This window comes from Vipera berus, assembly GCF_964194415.1.
Source record: "Vipera berus genome assembly, chromosome: 2".
NCBI classification, from domain to species: Eukaryota; Metazoa; Chordata; class Lepidosauria; order Squamata; family Viperidae; genus Vipera; species Vipera berus.
The window spans coordinates 224,271,896-224,289,825 of NC_138203.1; the positions used below are offsets into that span (position 1 = coordinate 224,271,896).

The window sequence follows — 17,930 nt, forward strand, 5'->3', positions numbered from 1 at the left end:
ATTCATACAGCTCTGTTAGTGGGATCAGCTACTAAGGATTTTTAATATATACTTCATAAAGTTATAAAACTGAGACAGCAAAATAAAAGAGATGGAAATGGCCTCATTGAAAAAGTAAGTTAATCTGAGCATTTTTCTTTTAATGTAAAAGCTGTAGTTCCTAATATAGAAACAGATATTATTCTGTCTCATTTAAAGCAGAGGCAATAATATTTTTAAACACAGTTTTTAGTATAGCATGGACACACAGAGAGAAAAATGTGACATAATCATTAGCATGTTGCAATAGGGCCAGCACAACCTAGATTCAGAACCCTGCTCAGCCATAAAGCTGATTAGATAACCTACCACGTGGAACAATTGCATGAATAAAAATTGGAGAGGAAACTGAGCTCTTTGGAGAAACAGCAGTTTAAAAATACAACCAAAATTCCTGTTCGATTAATTTGCAAATGCTTGAATACATATAATATAGCACACAAGAAAAATGCAATGTTTTACTTAAAAAACACAACAACCATGTTATTAGGGTATGAAAGCCTATAAACAAGACTGAGTACATACCTAGAATAATTTGAGCATTTATTACATGTAAAGGCCAGCAGAGGTCACTGTTGCTTCAGCTAATACAAAAGTGGACAATTTCTGCACAGTTAACTGCATGTTAGTCAGTTTTTGTGGTACTGTGCATGTCACTTGACAATGGAATATAGTACATTTTTTAAATTTAATGTACTCATCAATTACAGCATCAAAGGAATAGCTTGATGCTTTTCTGTAGATATTCTGTACCTACTTATCAACTTGATTTGAAGGCTAGGCTAAATATAAAAGGTAAAAGCTTTAGAGTCTGGGTGATTTTATCCTAGCAAAAAAATATGGAGACAGGTTGCCACTAACTTCACTTTGTTTTCTGGGATTTTCCAATCAAGCCTTACAAGTCTTGGGATGTTTTATGCACCCCATCAAAGAACCAACAAGGTCTAACCATGTTCAGCTTTAGTTTTAATAAAATTAGCTAAGGTTAGCTAAAAATTGCCAACTACTATGACAAGTATTGGCTATTTGCTATATTTCAGAGCCTGGAGACCCTTAAATTCAACAGTGCAGTGCAGCTGTAACCCAAAACGTCACCCAGAGAGATGAAGGAAAAGTTGGATCTGGGTTAACAAAGAAAAATGTAGGGACAGGAAGTGCTAAAAATCTTTCCAGAGAGCACAAACCATTGGAAAATTGAAGGATTAACGAATAGGATTAAAGAATTCAGGTGACATAGTATCATTGATTATTGTCTTCAGCACTCAAGAGGACGTATTTTTGGTCATATCAGATCTAGCCAGTACTTCTATGGTAACAATATGTTAATTTTGAAAAATAAAACTTGGTGCATATCTTGGTTTACTTGTTAGCTGAACTTCAGTAAGATTGTTCTTCACTTACAGTGAACAGGGATCCTCTTCAGTAAGGTCTGATAAATATACATTGGCAAAATGGATGAACAGCATCCCTATGGCTTGTTTGGAAGTATCCAAAAACCTACAAAAATTAAGTTTTTAGACATCAAATTGAATAATTGAATATTTTAATTTATAGTTATAATTTATATTTCTAGAATCACCCCCTCATCCACAAACATGGTTGATATTATAGTTTTATTCTAGAATATTGGGCAGGAAGAATTATGGAGTTTCTAGGTTTAGGTATGAGAGAGCAAAATACTGATATTAAAGATTGCAAAGCATTTAATGGCTTTTGGAATCCAAATTTCTCTTTAAATAGCATTCATTTTTGAAATCTTACAAATTTCTTAACTGAGTGAAAAGACTGGCATCATTAGACCACAACAGCAATTGACAGGTAATCAAGCATTTGAATAAAATATACTTCTCATTATTCTAGAACAGAGGGGCCAAATTTAAATGGGTTCGACCAAAACCTGTTTTCAACAAATGCACTGAACATGGGACAAATAATAAATGTACCACACAGGTAGTTCTCAATTTACATCCATAATTGAGACCAGAATCTTTAATTACTGAGTGAAGCAGTCATCAAGTGCGATGTCACAACTGTTTGCTTAAACTTCTTGGTTGCAGTCATTAAGCAATCTCCTAGTTCATTAAGTGCTGCCTGCTGAAGGGACTCAGCCCCACAGAGGACCATAATCCTTTGGGGAGGCATCCCTTTTGCCCTCAAAGAGGCTGGCTGAAAAAGGTTTGTTCTGAAATCTAAGCAGGGCTTTGGCATAGAGCATTTTAGAGCCAGCCCCCAGAGAGAGAGAAGCCCCTCTGATTTCTGGCGGTGGCTGCAAACACCCCATGCTGCAAACGCTCTGTGCCAAGATTTTGCTTGGAGTTCAGGAGGGATCTTTTACAGCCAGTCCCCAGAAACCAGAGGGAGTTCTTTCAGTGGTAGCAACTTGTGACCTTTCCTTCTGGCCTCTCCACTGACTTTTTGGGAAAGCTGGCAGGGAAGACTGTAAAAACCAATCACATGATACTGGGACACTTGGCAACCAGTCATACATGCAAAAGAATTTTGCTCAAATCACAATCAGGTGACTCTGAGGGCAGTTCAATATATCATGTAACTTCAGGCATACATTGCAAATCCCTTCATTTAATGCTCTCCTGATTTTGAATGGTCACTGAACGAGTGCTAGTTAAATGAGGACTACCTGTATGGCAGTTCCCTTGGATCTTATGCTTCATAACCTCGTTGTAGAATTGCAACTAGGGAAAAGTATGAAGTTTTATTTATTTATTAAACGTATATGCTTTAGGTTTAGAAATTACTGTAATACGGAAAGTAATGGCACTTTTAAAATTGCCTTTTGAAAGCAAGACAATTAAAAAAAATTTTTTTTTGCAAATAGATGACTGAACAAAAACTGGAATCCATGTTGCCAATAACATAATCTTAAGTTTCTATTACTTATAGAGAACTATAACTGGCTACTCCTACACTTTGGCAAGATCTTCTCTTTTACAAAAGATAAGAGTGAAAAGTGAATATTTATAGAAATCATTGTCATATTACATCTTTTATAATTAATCATTCTCAGCCTGCAAAAACAGTAGACATTTACCAAATTCTCCAAGGACGTCTTTCATGTTTTGGTTCTCTGAAGCGTTTCACTGGAAGAAAATTAGCAATTATTAGTAGGCTATCAACTAGTCCTCCACCCAGATGGAATCTATATGCAATAGTGGTATATTCTACTACTGCAGATTGGAATCTAATATTTAAGGACATATTCATAAAATGACGTGGTATTCAGTACCAGGATTCTCTGTTAGTATTTAAACCCAGGTACGTTATTGTTAATGCACACTTTCTTTCACCCTTGTCTCTTACAAGCTGCAATTCAATAAACAGAACCACTTTAAAACTAGTCCCATGGCTCATTTAGGACAGGACATTAATCATTCTATTAAAAGAAATGAGGAATTTCATGCAACTGAAAACAACTGAAAAAACTATTTAAAGCAAATTGGCAATAAACACAATTGAAGGTCAAAAGAAAAACATTGCAATTAGCAGTGTGCTTGTTTCAAGTAACATGAGCATTGTTAGCATTTAATCTTTAAAGCCAATGCCTCAACTAGTTAAAAAAAAATAAGAGTGACGTACTCAACCCATCCACATGAACGATTCTACAGAAACAAAAGTAGGTTCTAATGTATTTTTTACTAGCTCAGAAATAATATTGAAAAGACCATTACACACATACACGTGTGTGTGTGTGTATTCAATAATGTCCAGTTTTCCAAGACTGCCTGACAGGTTCTTGCAGTTTTCTTGGCAGGATTTTTCAGAAGCGGTTTGCCATTTCCTACTTCCTACGGCTGACAGAAAGTGACCACCAGCTGGCTTTGTGCCTGAGATGGGACTAGTCATTAGCCTTTCAGTTTCTAGCTGGATGCCTTAATCATTATTGTACAGCAGGGTAGGGAACTACGGCCCCTTTATAACTTGTAGATTTCAACTGCCAGAATTGAAAGAACAAGTATAAAAAGTGGAAAGAGGGGCACATAACTAAGGCTGAATTTCAGCAAATAGCCCGAGCCTACAAAGATGAAGTGAGGAAAGCTAAGGCTCAAAATGAACTAAGGCTTGCAACAAAAAGTAAAAAATAACAACAAAAAAAGCTTCTTTCAACATGTAAAAAACAAGAAAAAAGTTAAGGAAATGATTGGCGCATTAGTGGGAGAAAATGGCAAGGTGACAAGCAACAGGGAGAAAGCAAAACTATTTAACTCATTTTTTGCATCCGTCTTTACACAAAGGGAAAAAACAGACCAACCTATCAAAAACAGTACCATAAAAAACAGATTAGAAACACAAGTTAAGATAGGCAAGGAAATGGTAAGTGAGCAGCTGTCCACCCTAGACGAGTTCAAAATACCAGGACCAGACGGATTACACCCCAGGTTTCTGAAGGAACTGGCAGATCTGATCTCACAACCAATAAATTATATTTTTCAAAGATCCTAGAGCAGGGGTGTCAAACTCAATTTCACTGAGGGCCACATCAGCGTTATGGTTGCCCTCAGGGGGCTGGGTGGGCGTGGCCAGGTGGGCGTGGCCAGGTGGGCATGACCAAGTGGGCGTGGTCAGCTCAATGCTGCTCACTCAGCGCAGCTTACTCGAAATGCCTGGGTCAGGAGAGAACAAGTTGCACCAGCTAATTTGATGTGGGGACAAACATCTGCAGCCAAGCATGTGCAGAGGATGGAAAGGGCCTTCTTCCCAAGCCCAGGCATGATTGGTAGTTTGTTAGCTCAGATGTAGATAGCCTCCTAGTCTCCAAGCTTGGAGAGTGTGTGTGTGTGTGTGTGTGTGTTCCTTCTTCTGCCTTGACAGATCTCTGGAGAGCAAGAGGAGGCAGGGAGCAGCACTTCCCAGTCCTGCATGAGGGAGGCTGGCCCTTCTTGAAAGGGAATCCCCATTTCCACTCATGCGTGGAAAGGATGCTGGCTGGTTGGAGCAGCCTTCCCTCATGCAGCTTCCCTGCCACCTTATGCTCCTCTCCAGAGATCTTCCCTCAGCAGCGGCCGGCAAAGTAGCTCGCACGCGAAACAAGCCCGGCAGAGGAGCCGGAGCGGCAAGCAGAGGCGCCCGGCCTGGATCCTGGAAGGCTCTGGCCGAGACGCACCCCCAGCAGTGGAGCTGCTCCGGCTCCTCTGCCGGGCTTCTTTCACACACGGGCTCCTCTGCCGGGCTTGTTTTGCGTGCAAGCTACTTTGCTTGGTGCTGCTGGGGGCGCGTTTCGGCCGGGCCTTGCAGGATCCGGGCCGGGCGCCTCTGTTCACCCTCAGCAGCCCCCAGCAAAGTAGCTCGCATGCGAAACAAGCCCGGCAGAGGAGCCGGAGTGGCGAGCAGAGGCGCCCGGCTCGGATCCTGGAAGGCCCCGGCCGAGACGCGCCCCCAGCAGCGGAGCCGCTCCAGCTCCTCTGCCGGGCTTCTTTCGCGTGCGAGCTACTTTGCTTGGTGCTGCTGGGGGCGCGTTTCGGCCGGGCCTTGCAGGATCCAGGCCAGGCGCCTCTGCTCGCCCTCAGCAGCGCCCGGCAAAGTAGCTCGCACGCGAAAGAAGCCCGGCAGAGGAGCCCGTGTGTGAAAGAAGCCCGGCAGAGAAACCGGAGCGGCTCCGCTGCTGGGGGCGCATCTCAGCCGGGCCTTGCAGGATCCGGGTTGGGCGCCTCTGCTCACTCTCAGCAGCGCCCGGCAAAGGAGCCCGTGTGCAAAAAAAGCCCGGCAGAGGAGCCATCTGTGGCTCTTTCTCCGGCTACCTCAAGTCTGCCTTCCTGCCTGGGCATCTCTCCCCCTCACCGGCTGGGTGTTGCTCGTCCTCCCCCCCCGCGTCCCACCTCACTCCCTCTTACCTCCTACCTCCTCCTCCTCTTTTTTTTTGGAGCCGCAGGAGACTAATGAGATGCAAATGGTGCTGGGTTCCACCAGCCCACGTGCACTTGCCTCCTACTGAGCAAGTGCTCAGCCGGGCCGGCGCCAAGGTGGTGGGGGCCGGACCTTTGTAATTTCTGGGAGAGTTGTGCGGGCCGGATTCAATCATGTGGCGGGCCGTTTGTGGCCCGCGGGCCTTGTGTTTGACATGTCTGTCCTAGAGCACTGGGGAACTACCAGAGGTCTGGAAAAGAGCTAATGTAGTTCCTATCTTCAAAAAAGGGAAAAAAATGGATACAGGAAACTACAGACCTATCTGCCTGAACTCAATACCTTGGAAGATTCTGGAAAAGATAATCAAGCAACGAATCAGTGAACACCTAGAGGCGAACAAAGTCATTACCAAAAGCCAACATGGGTTTGTCAAAAACAGATCATGCCAGACAAATCTTATTGCATTTTTTGACCAGGTGACAAAAATAGTGGACCAGAGGAATGCTGTGGATATAATTTACTTGGACTTCAGTAAGGTATTTGATAAAGTAGATCACAACCTACTACTTGATAAGATAGAAAAATGTGGGTTAGACAGCATCACCACCATATGGATTCGTAGCTGGCTGACCCGTGTACTCAGTGTATGGTCTCAATGGAACTGCATCTACATGGAGGAAAGTGTGTAGTGGGGTGCCCCAGGGCTCTGTTCTGGGCCCAGTGTTCTTCAACATCTTCATCAATGATTTGGATGAGGGGATAAATAATAATAATAATAATAATTTAATTTTTATACCGCCCTTCTCCCGAAGGACTCAGGGCGGTGTACAGGGCAATACAATAAAATACAATATATAAAAATTAAAAGAAATATTAAATACAGTAGCCCAATTAAATAAATTAATACAAAATGTTAAAATACCCCTAAACCCATCAGACCAGGCCGGCTTGTTCAAATAAATATGTTTTTAGGTCACGTCGGAAGGAGCGAAGGTCAGGAGCCGTCCGGAGCTCCACCGGTAAACGGTTCCAAAGGTCTGGCGCGCCCACAGAGAACGCCCTCCCCCTGGGGGCTGCCAGTCGACACTCTTTGACCGACGGCACCCTAAAGAGGCCCTCTCTGTGGGAGCGCACTGGACGAAGGGAAGTTGATGCCGGCAGCAGATGCTCCCGTAAGTAACCCGGACCCATGCCATTTAGGGCTTTATAGGTCGTAACCAGCACCTTGAATCTTACCCGGAGGACAACCGGAAGCCAATGCAGCTCACGGAGTAGAGGTGTTACATGGGAGTATCGGGAAGCCCCCACCACCACTCGCGCAGCTGCATTCTGCACCAGCTGGAGAACTCATGGGGAACTCATCAAATTTGCAGACGACAGCAAGCTGGAAGGAATAGCCAACACTCCAGATACAGAAGGATCTTGACAGACTTGAACATTGGGCGCTATCTAACAAAATGAAATTCAATGGTGAAAAAAGTAAGATTCTACATTTAGGGAAGAAAAACCAAATGCACAGGTATAGTATAAGTGATACCTTGCTCAATAGTAGTAACTGTGAGAGGGATCTCAGAGTCCTAGTTGACAATCACTTAAATATGAGCCAGCAGTGTGCTGCAGCTACCAGAAAAGCCAACACAATGTTAAGCTGCATTAACAGAGGGATAGAATCAAGATCATGTGAAGTGTTAATACCATTTTACAATGTCTTGGGAAGGCCATACTTGGAATATTGCATCCAGCTTTGGTCACCATGATGTAAAAAAGATGTTGAGACTGTAGAAAGAGTACAGAAAATAGCAACAAAGATGATTAGGAGATTGAAAGCTAAAACGTACAAGGAACGGTTGCTGGAATTGGGTATGTCTAGTTTAATGAAGAGAAGGACTAGGGGGTGACATGATGGCAATGTTCCAATATCTCAGGGGCTGCCACAAAGAAGAGAGAGTCAAGCTATTCTCCAAAGCACCTGAAGGTAGGACAAGAAGCAACCTAGAACTAAAGAGAAATTTCCTGACAGTTAGAACAATTAACCAGTGGAACAACCTGCCTCCAGAAGCTGTGAATGCTCCAATGCTGGAAGTTTTTAAGAAGAGACTGGACAGCCATTTGTCTGGAATGGAATAGGGTTTCCTGCCTGAGCAGAGGGTTGGACTAGATGACCTCCAAGATCCCTTCCATCATCATCATCATCAATTCTGGGAGTTGAAGTTCACAGGTCATAAAAGGGCCATAGTTCCCCACCCCTGCTGTACACGAAATGGCTCTCAAGAGAGATGCAGTTCAAACAGCACTTTCCAGAATATCAATCCTACATTCTGAAAATGCAAAGCTTTGGCTGAACTGCTTGACAAAATGCAAGGTAACTTATAAAATGACCATATAAGGATCAGAAAGGATTAGAACTCAGATCATGCCAACTGGTGAAAAATTTACTCTATTATAACTTTATATAAATCAATAAATGCACATTAAACTTCCTTTCTCAGATTCATATGTTTCTATTTCCTGCGAGAGGAGAAAGCTCTTATCGCCATTCTTTTACTTAGCATAAAGACACACTGCCCTGGTACAAACATACTTTGCCCCCAGTGCCAAATGCATGCAGTACCAGAAATGTTTAAGGTAGTGCAATGAAACTTATATTTGCCAGTAGCAAAACTAGAAAAGAACCATAGGAGAATGGAAAGAAATCCCATTTCTTTCTGAAAGGGAAGAATGACAATATTTCATTTATGATACTGCTTCATAAATAACAACAATCTGAAAAAAAAATCTGTTTGAGGGATATTAGTCTGCAACACTTCCAGCAAAAGCTATTAGTTAAGAAAGTAAAAGTCTCCAGGATGCTAAAAAGTAATAGTCAGGCAACATATAAAAGCTTATTTCTTGGGTAATTTCTTTACTTGGCACATGTTACCGCTAACAGGTATCAGGACTCTTCAGCCATTAGGTCAATTATAGCCTACTAGTTGAGTTTATTTATTAATCAGAGATAACTAGATAGTAATTCAGAAATTCTCCATTTCTACTCACAGAATGTGATTTGTTTCTCACTGCTGCCTTCTGAACTGAAAAAAGCAAGTTAATAAGAAGAAAAGAGGTGATTTAGAAGGATTCAGCACACTTATTCCATGGGAAAGGAAGATGAAATAAGCTATTTCTTTATTGTTACCTAAGAAACTCTAAATCATGAATGGGAAGGTTTCAATTATTATTTTTCCAGGCTCAATTTTCATTCCCCCCCTAAAATCTATAGATAGTTGGGAAAAAAATAGCTTAAAGGAGCTAAGTGAATATGACTGAGTTATATTTGTTTTGAAGATGCAATCTGAACTTACAGTCATTTCAAACAAAATTCAAAAGGGAGTTTGTTCTTTTTGGTTCTCCTTAAACAGGGAGCCAGAAACACTAGCTGAGAATCAACTGATGTTCATTAAGCAGTCTACAAGGTTTTACACTTAGGCAGGAAAAACCAAAGGTACAAGTAGAAACCTGGCTCAAAAACAGTAACTGTGAAGGAACTTGGAGTCCTAGTGGGCAATCACTTAAGCATGAGCCAGCGGTGTCTGGCAGCAGCCAAAAAAGCTACCGTAATATAATCCTTGGTTGTATACAGAAGCATAAAATCAAATTCACCTGAAGTATTAGTACTGCTCTACAAAGCCTTAGTAAGGCCACACCTGGAATACTGCAACCAGTTTTGGTCACCACATTACAAAAAACATGTTGAGACATGTTAAAACATGTTACAAATTGTCCAAACTGATTATCATTAATGCATGTTCAGGTAGCTAACTCCATATTTTAACTATGTATTGCACATATTTATTTGAATACTTTTAAAATTTATTTTAATAGATTTTCTGTAATTTGATTTCATTGAATGGTTCTAATATAATAAGGTAAAATTTTATTTTCTGGATGACGGGTCCACCAGATGTCACTATTACTGTTAATCACTCAGCTGGGGCTGATAAAATCAATCATCTGCAGAGCTAATAATCATCTATCCTCACTATACCATTTTTAATATATCTCAATTAAAAAAATTGTGGGAAATTTTTCTAGTCCTTTAATTATTGGGATCAATAACTTTTCTACATTTTTTTAACTTTGCCATATCCTTCAAGTATAATAACCAACATTGAGAACCCCACTAGGTAGCCCAGACCAGGAAATCAACTGCACTAGAATGACTTTGAGACTGGCTACAACAACAGAACTTGGCAAGTCTGGTTGTGCTATATACCTTCTCCTTCTTATAATTCAGTGAATTAGGAAGGTGTCTGCTTCAGTCATTGCCAAATGTTTTGGGGTTAAGAAAATGATTAGTCCTTTCTGCCTAGGTAACAGCTGCAGCGTTTTTCCATCAAAGTCATCTTCCCTGCCCTTTAAAGGAGAGAGCATTTTAAAATTCAAACTTGTTGGTTGCTTGTACCGTTTTCCCCAAAGAACCTTTCATTTCCCCAAATCTTTGTTCCTCCCTGGTCAAGAGCTTTCCAGGTCGCAAAGGGATAGCTGATTGATTGCATGTGACTTCCATATGGGACTGTTTTAGATACCTGTATGAAACTATTTGTAATTTTCCTTGCTTTCCAACTTGAGCTGTTTTATTTTGGAAGTGTTTTAGAAGTGATGCCTAAGATTGATCAAAATGATAGACCAAAGGTTAAACAGGAGAAAGGTAGTGTACTATATGAATGAAATGTGAAATGAATGTCTGTACCTAGAAGTGATTGCTATTTTCATTAGAGAAGAAAATGTGATGACTGTTCTATGTGAATTGCTGTCTGTCTTCTGGGACATTTGCTCTTGTTTTAAAATACAAGAAGCATCGTGCATCTATGTTTTTTGACCTCTTCCTCCCATGTCTTTAATCTTAGAGCATCAGTGTTCTCCTTTCAGATGAATGAGATGGTAATGTGTAATCCTATTAGCTGGGAGAAGCATTGAAATCGGTGAGATTCATTTCTAAATGACCTGCACAGAGTTGCAGTAAGCTCCTACATACCAGGAAGTAACACAGCTGAATAGACAAAAGTCTAAGTAATGGTGCATAAGAATAGGCATGTGCATGAAGCATAAAGAACAATCAGCATCACAAATGAAGTTGTACTATTTTATTCCTAAAGAAGGGAAATATGCTTAGGGTTCATGATAAAGTTACATTTTACATTTTGATTTAAAGGGACAACTTCTGAGATAAGGAGCCTAAAATCTGCATATTAATGGCCACCTAGAGATTAATTTTTTAAAGAAAAGTGAACAAACTGTTTATATGGCCAAGTGTTACATCTGGATGTACAAGATGAAAAGATCGAATTTTTTTTTTAAAAAATGTGCCAATAAGAATTCTGCAGTTATTTGAAAACATGCGAAGTACTTCTGAAAGCACCCAAGTAATCCAGAATAAAAGCTTCATCCATTAGGCCCATGAAATACTGTCCCTCAATTGAATGAATTCTCCCCCCCCCCAGTGCCTAACCACATCCTAAGGGTGTATCTGATGATCATGTTGGAACTTACAAAGTAAATCTTGTATGCAAAAAAGGGGTAACAACCTTTCCACACACATATGCCTGTGTATGTGTGTCTTTGTATATATATTTCTAAACTGCCCATCTCCCTCAAAGAGGGACTCTGAGCAGTGTACTATATTCAATATTGGGTGTCGTTCAAAGAATGGGAGTTGCAAATTTCCAGAATGCCACCTTGTTTAATTTTTTTAAAGTATTTTCCCTTTCTAAAATATATTGATAAGAAGATTTTCTGAGTTGTTTCTTTCTGTTTAAGGTTAGAAGAAAATATAGGAGAGAAAAAGATAACTGCAAAGTATTTTTTCAAAATTTGAAAAGAAATAACATACCAAAACCTCTTTATAAAACAAAATAATGTATTTGCATACTGAAGAGCTACCTTCTAGAAAAATAAAAATATAAGCTTATAAATTTAAAAAGAGCTATAAAAATACTGATGGCAGTTCTGTTCATGACGGTTGGATGCCCAAGTGTCCATTCCTGAGCCCTAATTTAGAAGGCTATTTTCCTATTTTTATAGTTAAGAAAGAGAAATAATTCTTTTGTAGAAACCCAACTGAGGAATGTCCCCATATAAATCTTTTCAGCAGCTGATTTTAAAAAGCTGCTGATGTCTGCTTACAAATTTGGTTCAGGGTTTTATTTGGTGAAACAGAAATAATGAAATAAGATGTATAGATCATTGGAGCCAGACTGGGTGAGATAAAGAATTATGTCCGTATTAATGTGTTGATTCCCCTTTTTAGAAAAGGGGAAAAAGAAAGCAATGATTAGGGACAAGAAAAAGTTCCACCTCTCAATTCTAACACAGTGAGCTTTTAGGGTGGTGGTATTAGGTTGTGAGAATATATATACTTGAAGATTAAACAACGCTCTTTCCTCTCACACTACATAAGATATTTACCCACACCTGCTCAAGAGCTCAGATTTCAAGCTGAAGGCTTTATAATTTAACAAAGTACCTTTTCCTTTCCTCTCCCATCTTTTTCACTCCAGGAATAAAGTTCCTGTTTCAGTTACGAGAAATTTAGAATAGCCTGTTTCAGATCCACTTACATTAAATAAATTTATTTAATTAATTTAAAGCATGTAGATCTCATAGTTGAAGAGAAGGACGTTTGTAATGGGTTACAGTTCAATAAAAACAAGAACACTTCTGTCCTCAGGCTTACAGTCTAAAAATACTTAACATAGAGACAAAAAAGGCATTGAGATGCAGGAATGGAAACCAAAAACCCAGTACTTTACTGCTTATATTATATAGTTTTTTACAATGGTAATTTAGACAGAAACTGGGAATTTATTTTTCTTAAGTTCTTGATCTTGGGTCTTCAAGAATTAAACCTATAATGTGATATCCTTGAAAACAGCTACATACAACTTGATATTATTAGTCTTATGAATAAGCCTAAGAGAATCTAGATTATCACTCTTTTTTGCTCAAAGTATATCCTTACACTTACTTCTCTTCTGCACAGAACGACTAGTTTCAATTTCCAGAAAAGAAGCCCTTGTGAGAACAGCAGAAACGTCTACTTCAGTTTTTACAAATAATTGCTTTGTACATATATTTTAATGCATTATTTTTAAGGAGGATATCTTTCTTATTAAACAACAGGACAGGGAATTCCCTTAACTAAAACATTCTTCTGAAAAGGTAAAGTTTCACTCAAGAGAAGCTCAACTCCTCTTGACTTTATAGACATATCTCTATTATCTTGGTCATAATAAAGAAGTGTCTTGCTATTGCCTTCTTCCAGGATATTTTTGAAACTTCCCAGTTTTGTCATTAGCTCTGTGATTTCTTCAGAGTTTTCCCATCATATTCTGACTATGTATGTAGCTAAATCCTACTACTGGCTATTACATAGCATTCCACCAACACAGACGTAATTAATACCTAATATTTTTCCATGCTTAATTTTTGTAGAGAACAATGATTCTTAAGCTTATTGATACCTGGTGCAGTGATTAGCAATATATATTGTGCATTTAAAAATGTTGTTGTTCTATGTCTCATCTGACCTGTTTTACAAGTTGTAAAACTAATGAAAAGCTGGGCTTACTAGTTGAACAGTCATATTTCGAGCAAGCCGGCCTGGCCTGAGGGGGGATTGGTGGGGGTTTTTATCATTTTTATTGGGGTTTTTACTGTGTATCAATTGTATTTTAATCGGGCATGCATTTAATTATTTTTTAGTTTTTGTAAATTTCTGTGTTTTATTCTTGCCCTGTACACCGCCCTGAGTCCTCCGGGAGAAGGGCGGTATAGAAATATTAATAAATTAAATTAAATTAAATTAAATTAAATATTTCTGCATATAGATTTTTGAAAATCAATACTCATTAGCCAATGATTTTCTATCCCCGAACCAGAACCTTCTGGTGAAAAAAGTAATTATTTTTATCTGACACACCCCAAATAAAATCAATACTGGTTTATGTTGGAGGAGCTGTCCATGGTACTTATACTTTTGTTTAAAAAACTTAAAAAAATAAACCCTGAAAGCTCTGTCAGTATAAATGGTTTTCTCTCTCAGAAAATTAATAGAAACTATATCATTTCTTTTATTGCCTTCACAGTTTATATCAACAATTCCACTCACAACCTATATTTATCCATCATTAAAAATACACTTAAGCCTATTGTTTTATAAATACCCCCTTAAATGACCTTTTAAAAATATTATCATCTGAGGTTTGAAAATTAAAAATCATCACCACAGATCTAATTCACTCTTTCAAGTAACAGCACTTATGTAGTGAAAACTGCCAGAGCTATGTGTTCTAGAGGTATTGCCTGTTGGAAGGAACTATTGCAGAACTACAAATATTTTTTTAAAAAAATATATCCTAAAAAGAATGTATAGAATAAATCAATAAAGCTATGTATGTTCACATGAGTACCAATAATCCGAGGCCTTATGTAGCACTATTCATGGACAATGGAGAAATGGCTAAGAAACTGAGATTAAAAAAAAAGACCATGTTCATGACTAGGCATTCTCATTAGTCATAGAATTCTTGAGAGGGAGAAGGAATATTGAAAGAAGAGGTCGATGGCTGGAACAATGAACAGTAACATTATATACAGTAATATTTTACTGCAAACCTCATTAATTTTCAAGTTAATACTGAATTTAGGAATGTTGCAAAAATAAAAATAGAATTCTTTACATGGCTTGTTAAATGTTATTAATGACACCATAGGTATCTATAGGAAACTGAGACTGTATGAATATGACAAAACATGTACAGTGATGTCATGATGCAAAATCCATTCATATGTAGTGACCTAAAGCCTAAATCTAATGCTCATATGTGATCAGCTAGAATTTCACTGCTTGTAAGTCAGGTTATGCAAACAAAAAGCAGAGGCAAGAGGCAACAAATATTCTTCAAAATACTTTATATACTTTTTCTTATAAGCCTTATAAAACTAGAAATGAACTACAAAATAAAACTTCAGTAACTACAGGTAATCCTCAACTTATGACCACAATTGAGCCCAAAATTTATGTTGCTAAGCAAGACATTTGTTAAGTGAGTTTTGCCCCAGTGTACGATCTTTCTTGCCACAGTTGTTAAGTGAATCACAGCAGTTGTTAAGTTAGTTACATACTTGTTAAATGAATCTGGCTTCTCCACTGAGTTTGTCAAAGGTTGCAAAAGGTGATCACATGATTCCAGGTAACCATCATAAATGTGAGTCAGCTGCCAACTGTCTGAATTTAGATCACGTAACCATGGGGATGCTGCAACAGTCATAAGTATGAAAAATGGTCATGAGTCACTTTTTTCAGTGATGTTGTATCTTTGAACGGTCACTAAATGAACTGTTGTAAGTTGAGAACTACCTGTAATTTTCCACCGGTCAGTCCTAGAGGAGATCAACCCTGACTGCTCTTTAGAAGGCCAGATCCTGAAGCTAAAACTCAAATACTTTGGCCATCTAATGAGAAGGAAGGACTCACTGGAGAAGAGCCTAATGCTGGGAAAGATTGAGGGCAATAGAAGAAGGGGACGACAGAGAATGAGGTGGCTGGATGGAGTCACTGAAGCAGTAGGCGTGAGCTTAAATGGACTCCAGAAGATGGTAGAGGACAGGAAGGCCTGGAGGAACGTTGTCCATAGGGTCGCGATGGGTCAGACACGACTTCGCAACTAACAACAACAAATAAAAAGACTTAAAAAGACTTTTCAAATTTGTAAAAATGAATCATTCTGCTAGTTTGAAAACCTCTTGAACAAAAAAACTGAAAATGTTTCTAACAAAGAAGATATGAATTCAAGCATTAGCTTTTATAAGCATTTCCCAAATAAGCCTGACAGATCAGAAAATAATGTGGCAGAATGTTAGAATATCGTCATATTCCATATTCCAGCAGATTTTAAGCAGCCCACGTATAAAGTGACACACTTTCAAAAGTCATGCATGTTAATCCTTAAACTGAAAATGAAACAATATTGCCAATCAAAGCTCCACATCCAGTATATGTTTCTTATACACTATGTCAAACATATTCACAATTATTCATACTGGAATATAAATATAGTGAATACAGAAATTTTACCAGGCAGTAGTATTTCCATACTGCCTGAGTGGAAAAGAGCAAACAGCAGCTTGCTTTTGGCAAATATTTAAATCCAGTGAACCGGATTGGACTTGACAATACGGTGCTTTCAGAAGGTTTTCGATTACAATTCCTTTCAGCAGTTTCCTCCTCCCCTCTCCCCCAGACAAAGGGCCCAAGATAGTTATAGGTACAAAGGAAAATGCCTTTATCTACATCTACAGCTCGACATCGTGAGCCCACTAGTGAAAGTAGGTGTCTCGCGGAATTAAGAGACGGAGCCTCCTTCCAAAGCAAACCTATCCACTATTATCCACTACTGCAAACCACCAGACTACAGGCGTGGAAAGCATAACCGAGCCTTTTCCGGGACAGAGAAGAGGAAGGGGACGCGGCAGAGCCGAACAAAGCCCCGCAGGCCCAGCTGGGGCACAAGGAAAACCGCCAGAAAGCCGGCCTATGCTCTAGGGCCGGGCGCTCCAGGAGGAGGAACGAAGCCCTGGCCAGGAGCGCCGAGAAGAGGTCAGCGAGCTTTGCTGGGTCACGACCTCGCTAAAGCAGCAGGGCAGAGGTGGACACCGGGGGGGGGGGCAAGCGGGCAGAGCTGCGTCCAAACACAAAGCAGCGACGAGGCCAACTGAAGCTGGGAGGCCCAGAAGGGAGAGAGAGACGGGGCCAGACGGAGCACTCACGCAAGAGGAGGCTGAAGGCCACAACCCCCAGGAGCCCCTGCAGGAAGATGCCGAAGCTGTCCATCAGGGCCCCGTTCTTGCAGCCGCGGTAGTCCGGCCCGGACCTCACCGGGGAGGCGGAGGAAGAACCGCCGCCGTGCCGCCGGGGGTCCAGCTTGGGCGTGACAGCCAGCGAGCCGTTGGGGGCGAGGGAGCCCCCCATGGCCCACTCGGCGCGGCGCGCGGCAGGGGCGCGCGCGCGGCAGCAGCCGACCAGCAAGACCTAAGTCAGGCGCGCTCACGTGCTCCGCGGCACTTCCTGGGCGAGGGGGAGGGGTTCTCCGCGCGTCACGGCCCCGCCGCCGTCTGACGTACTTCCAATCAGGATCGGCTCCGTGAGCGGCTTTGGGGCGTGACTAAGGGGAGCAGCCTGTGCGCCAGGGCGGCTTTTCGTCTGGTGAAGCGGAGGAAGGCGGGCGGAGCCGGGGAAGTTAAGCGTCTCCAGGGTCGCGCGCTTCGCTGTTGGTGCAGGAGAAGAGCCGGGGGTCGACGGTGGCCCTGCTTGCCTGCCTTCGGTTCCTATTGGGTTTTCCTCCGAGCAAACCTTTTGTTTGGCTCAGGGCGTCTGCGGTCAGCGAAAAGACGGACAGTTAAGCCGCTGAGCCCCGCTGCGCCAGTGCGGCTCTTTGGGGGTTTTTTTTGAGGACACGGGTTCAAAAACAGGTCGAGAGAAGGCGGAGCGCGGCGGAGCAAAACGGAATTTAATTACCACCGCTATGGGTATTTAATAGTATGAATGCAATTCCGCCTACGGATAAGGATTGGGAGCTCGATTTTTATTTCGAACATTAGGTGTTTTTTTTTAGGGCAACGATTTCAGGTACATATTACAAACGGCTGTGCCTATATTGACACGTATATATTTTGTATGATTAACCTGTATTTGGTCTTTTCCGAAGACCCAATATAATCTGCCTATTTTGCAGTCAAGTCTAAGGTAATGTGTTTGCTTTCATAAGTTCTAAGTTCCAAGAGGAACTGCAAATGACCAATACAATAACTCAGATTATCAAAGATGGGTTTTTGTGCTAAGGAGCTAATGTTTTTTTTTTCTTCTGTTGAATAATGTCCGATTTTCAAAGACTACCTTGGCAAGTCCCTGCAGTTTTCTTGGCAAGGTTTTTCAGAAGTGGTTTGTCATTGCCTCGTTTATAAGGCTGAGAGGAAGTGACTGGTCCAAGGTCACC

At 40.7% G+C, this 17,930-nt stretch overlaps 1 protein-coding gene across 1 annotated transcript in view; it reads right to left on the reverse strand.

Annotated features, from left to right (window-relative positions):
* LOC308662915 (store-operated calcium entry regulator STIMATE-like) overlaps positions 1 to 16,939 on the reverse strand; it is a 46,953-nt gene extending 30,014 nt beyond the window's left edge. Inside the window, exons 1-3 of the mRNA XM_081319059.1 lie at positions 16,705 to 16,939; positions 3,089 to 3,137; positions 1,441 to 1,536 (exon numbers count right to left, since the gene is read on the reverse strand). Of these exons, the coding sequence (XP_081175185.1) occupies positions 1,441 to 1,536; positions 3,089 to 3,137; positions 16,705 to 16,906 (347 nt within the window). The 5' untranslated portion in view covers positions 16,907 to 16,939. The remainder of the gene's footprint in view (positions 1 to 1,440; positions 1,537 to 3,088; positions 3,138 to 16,704) is intronic.
* Between the last annotated feature and the right edge of the window lie 991 nt (positions 16,940 to 17,930).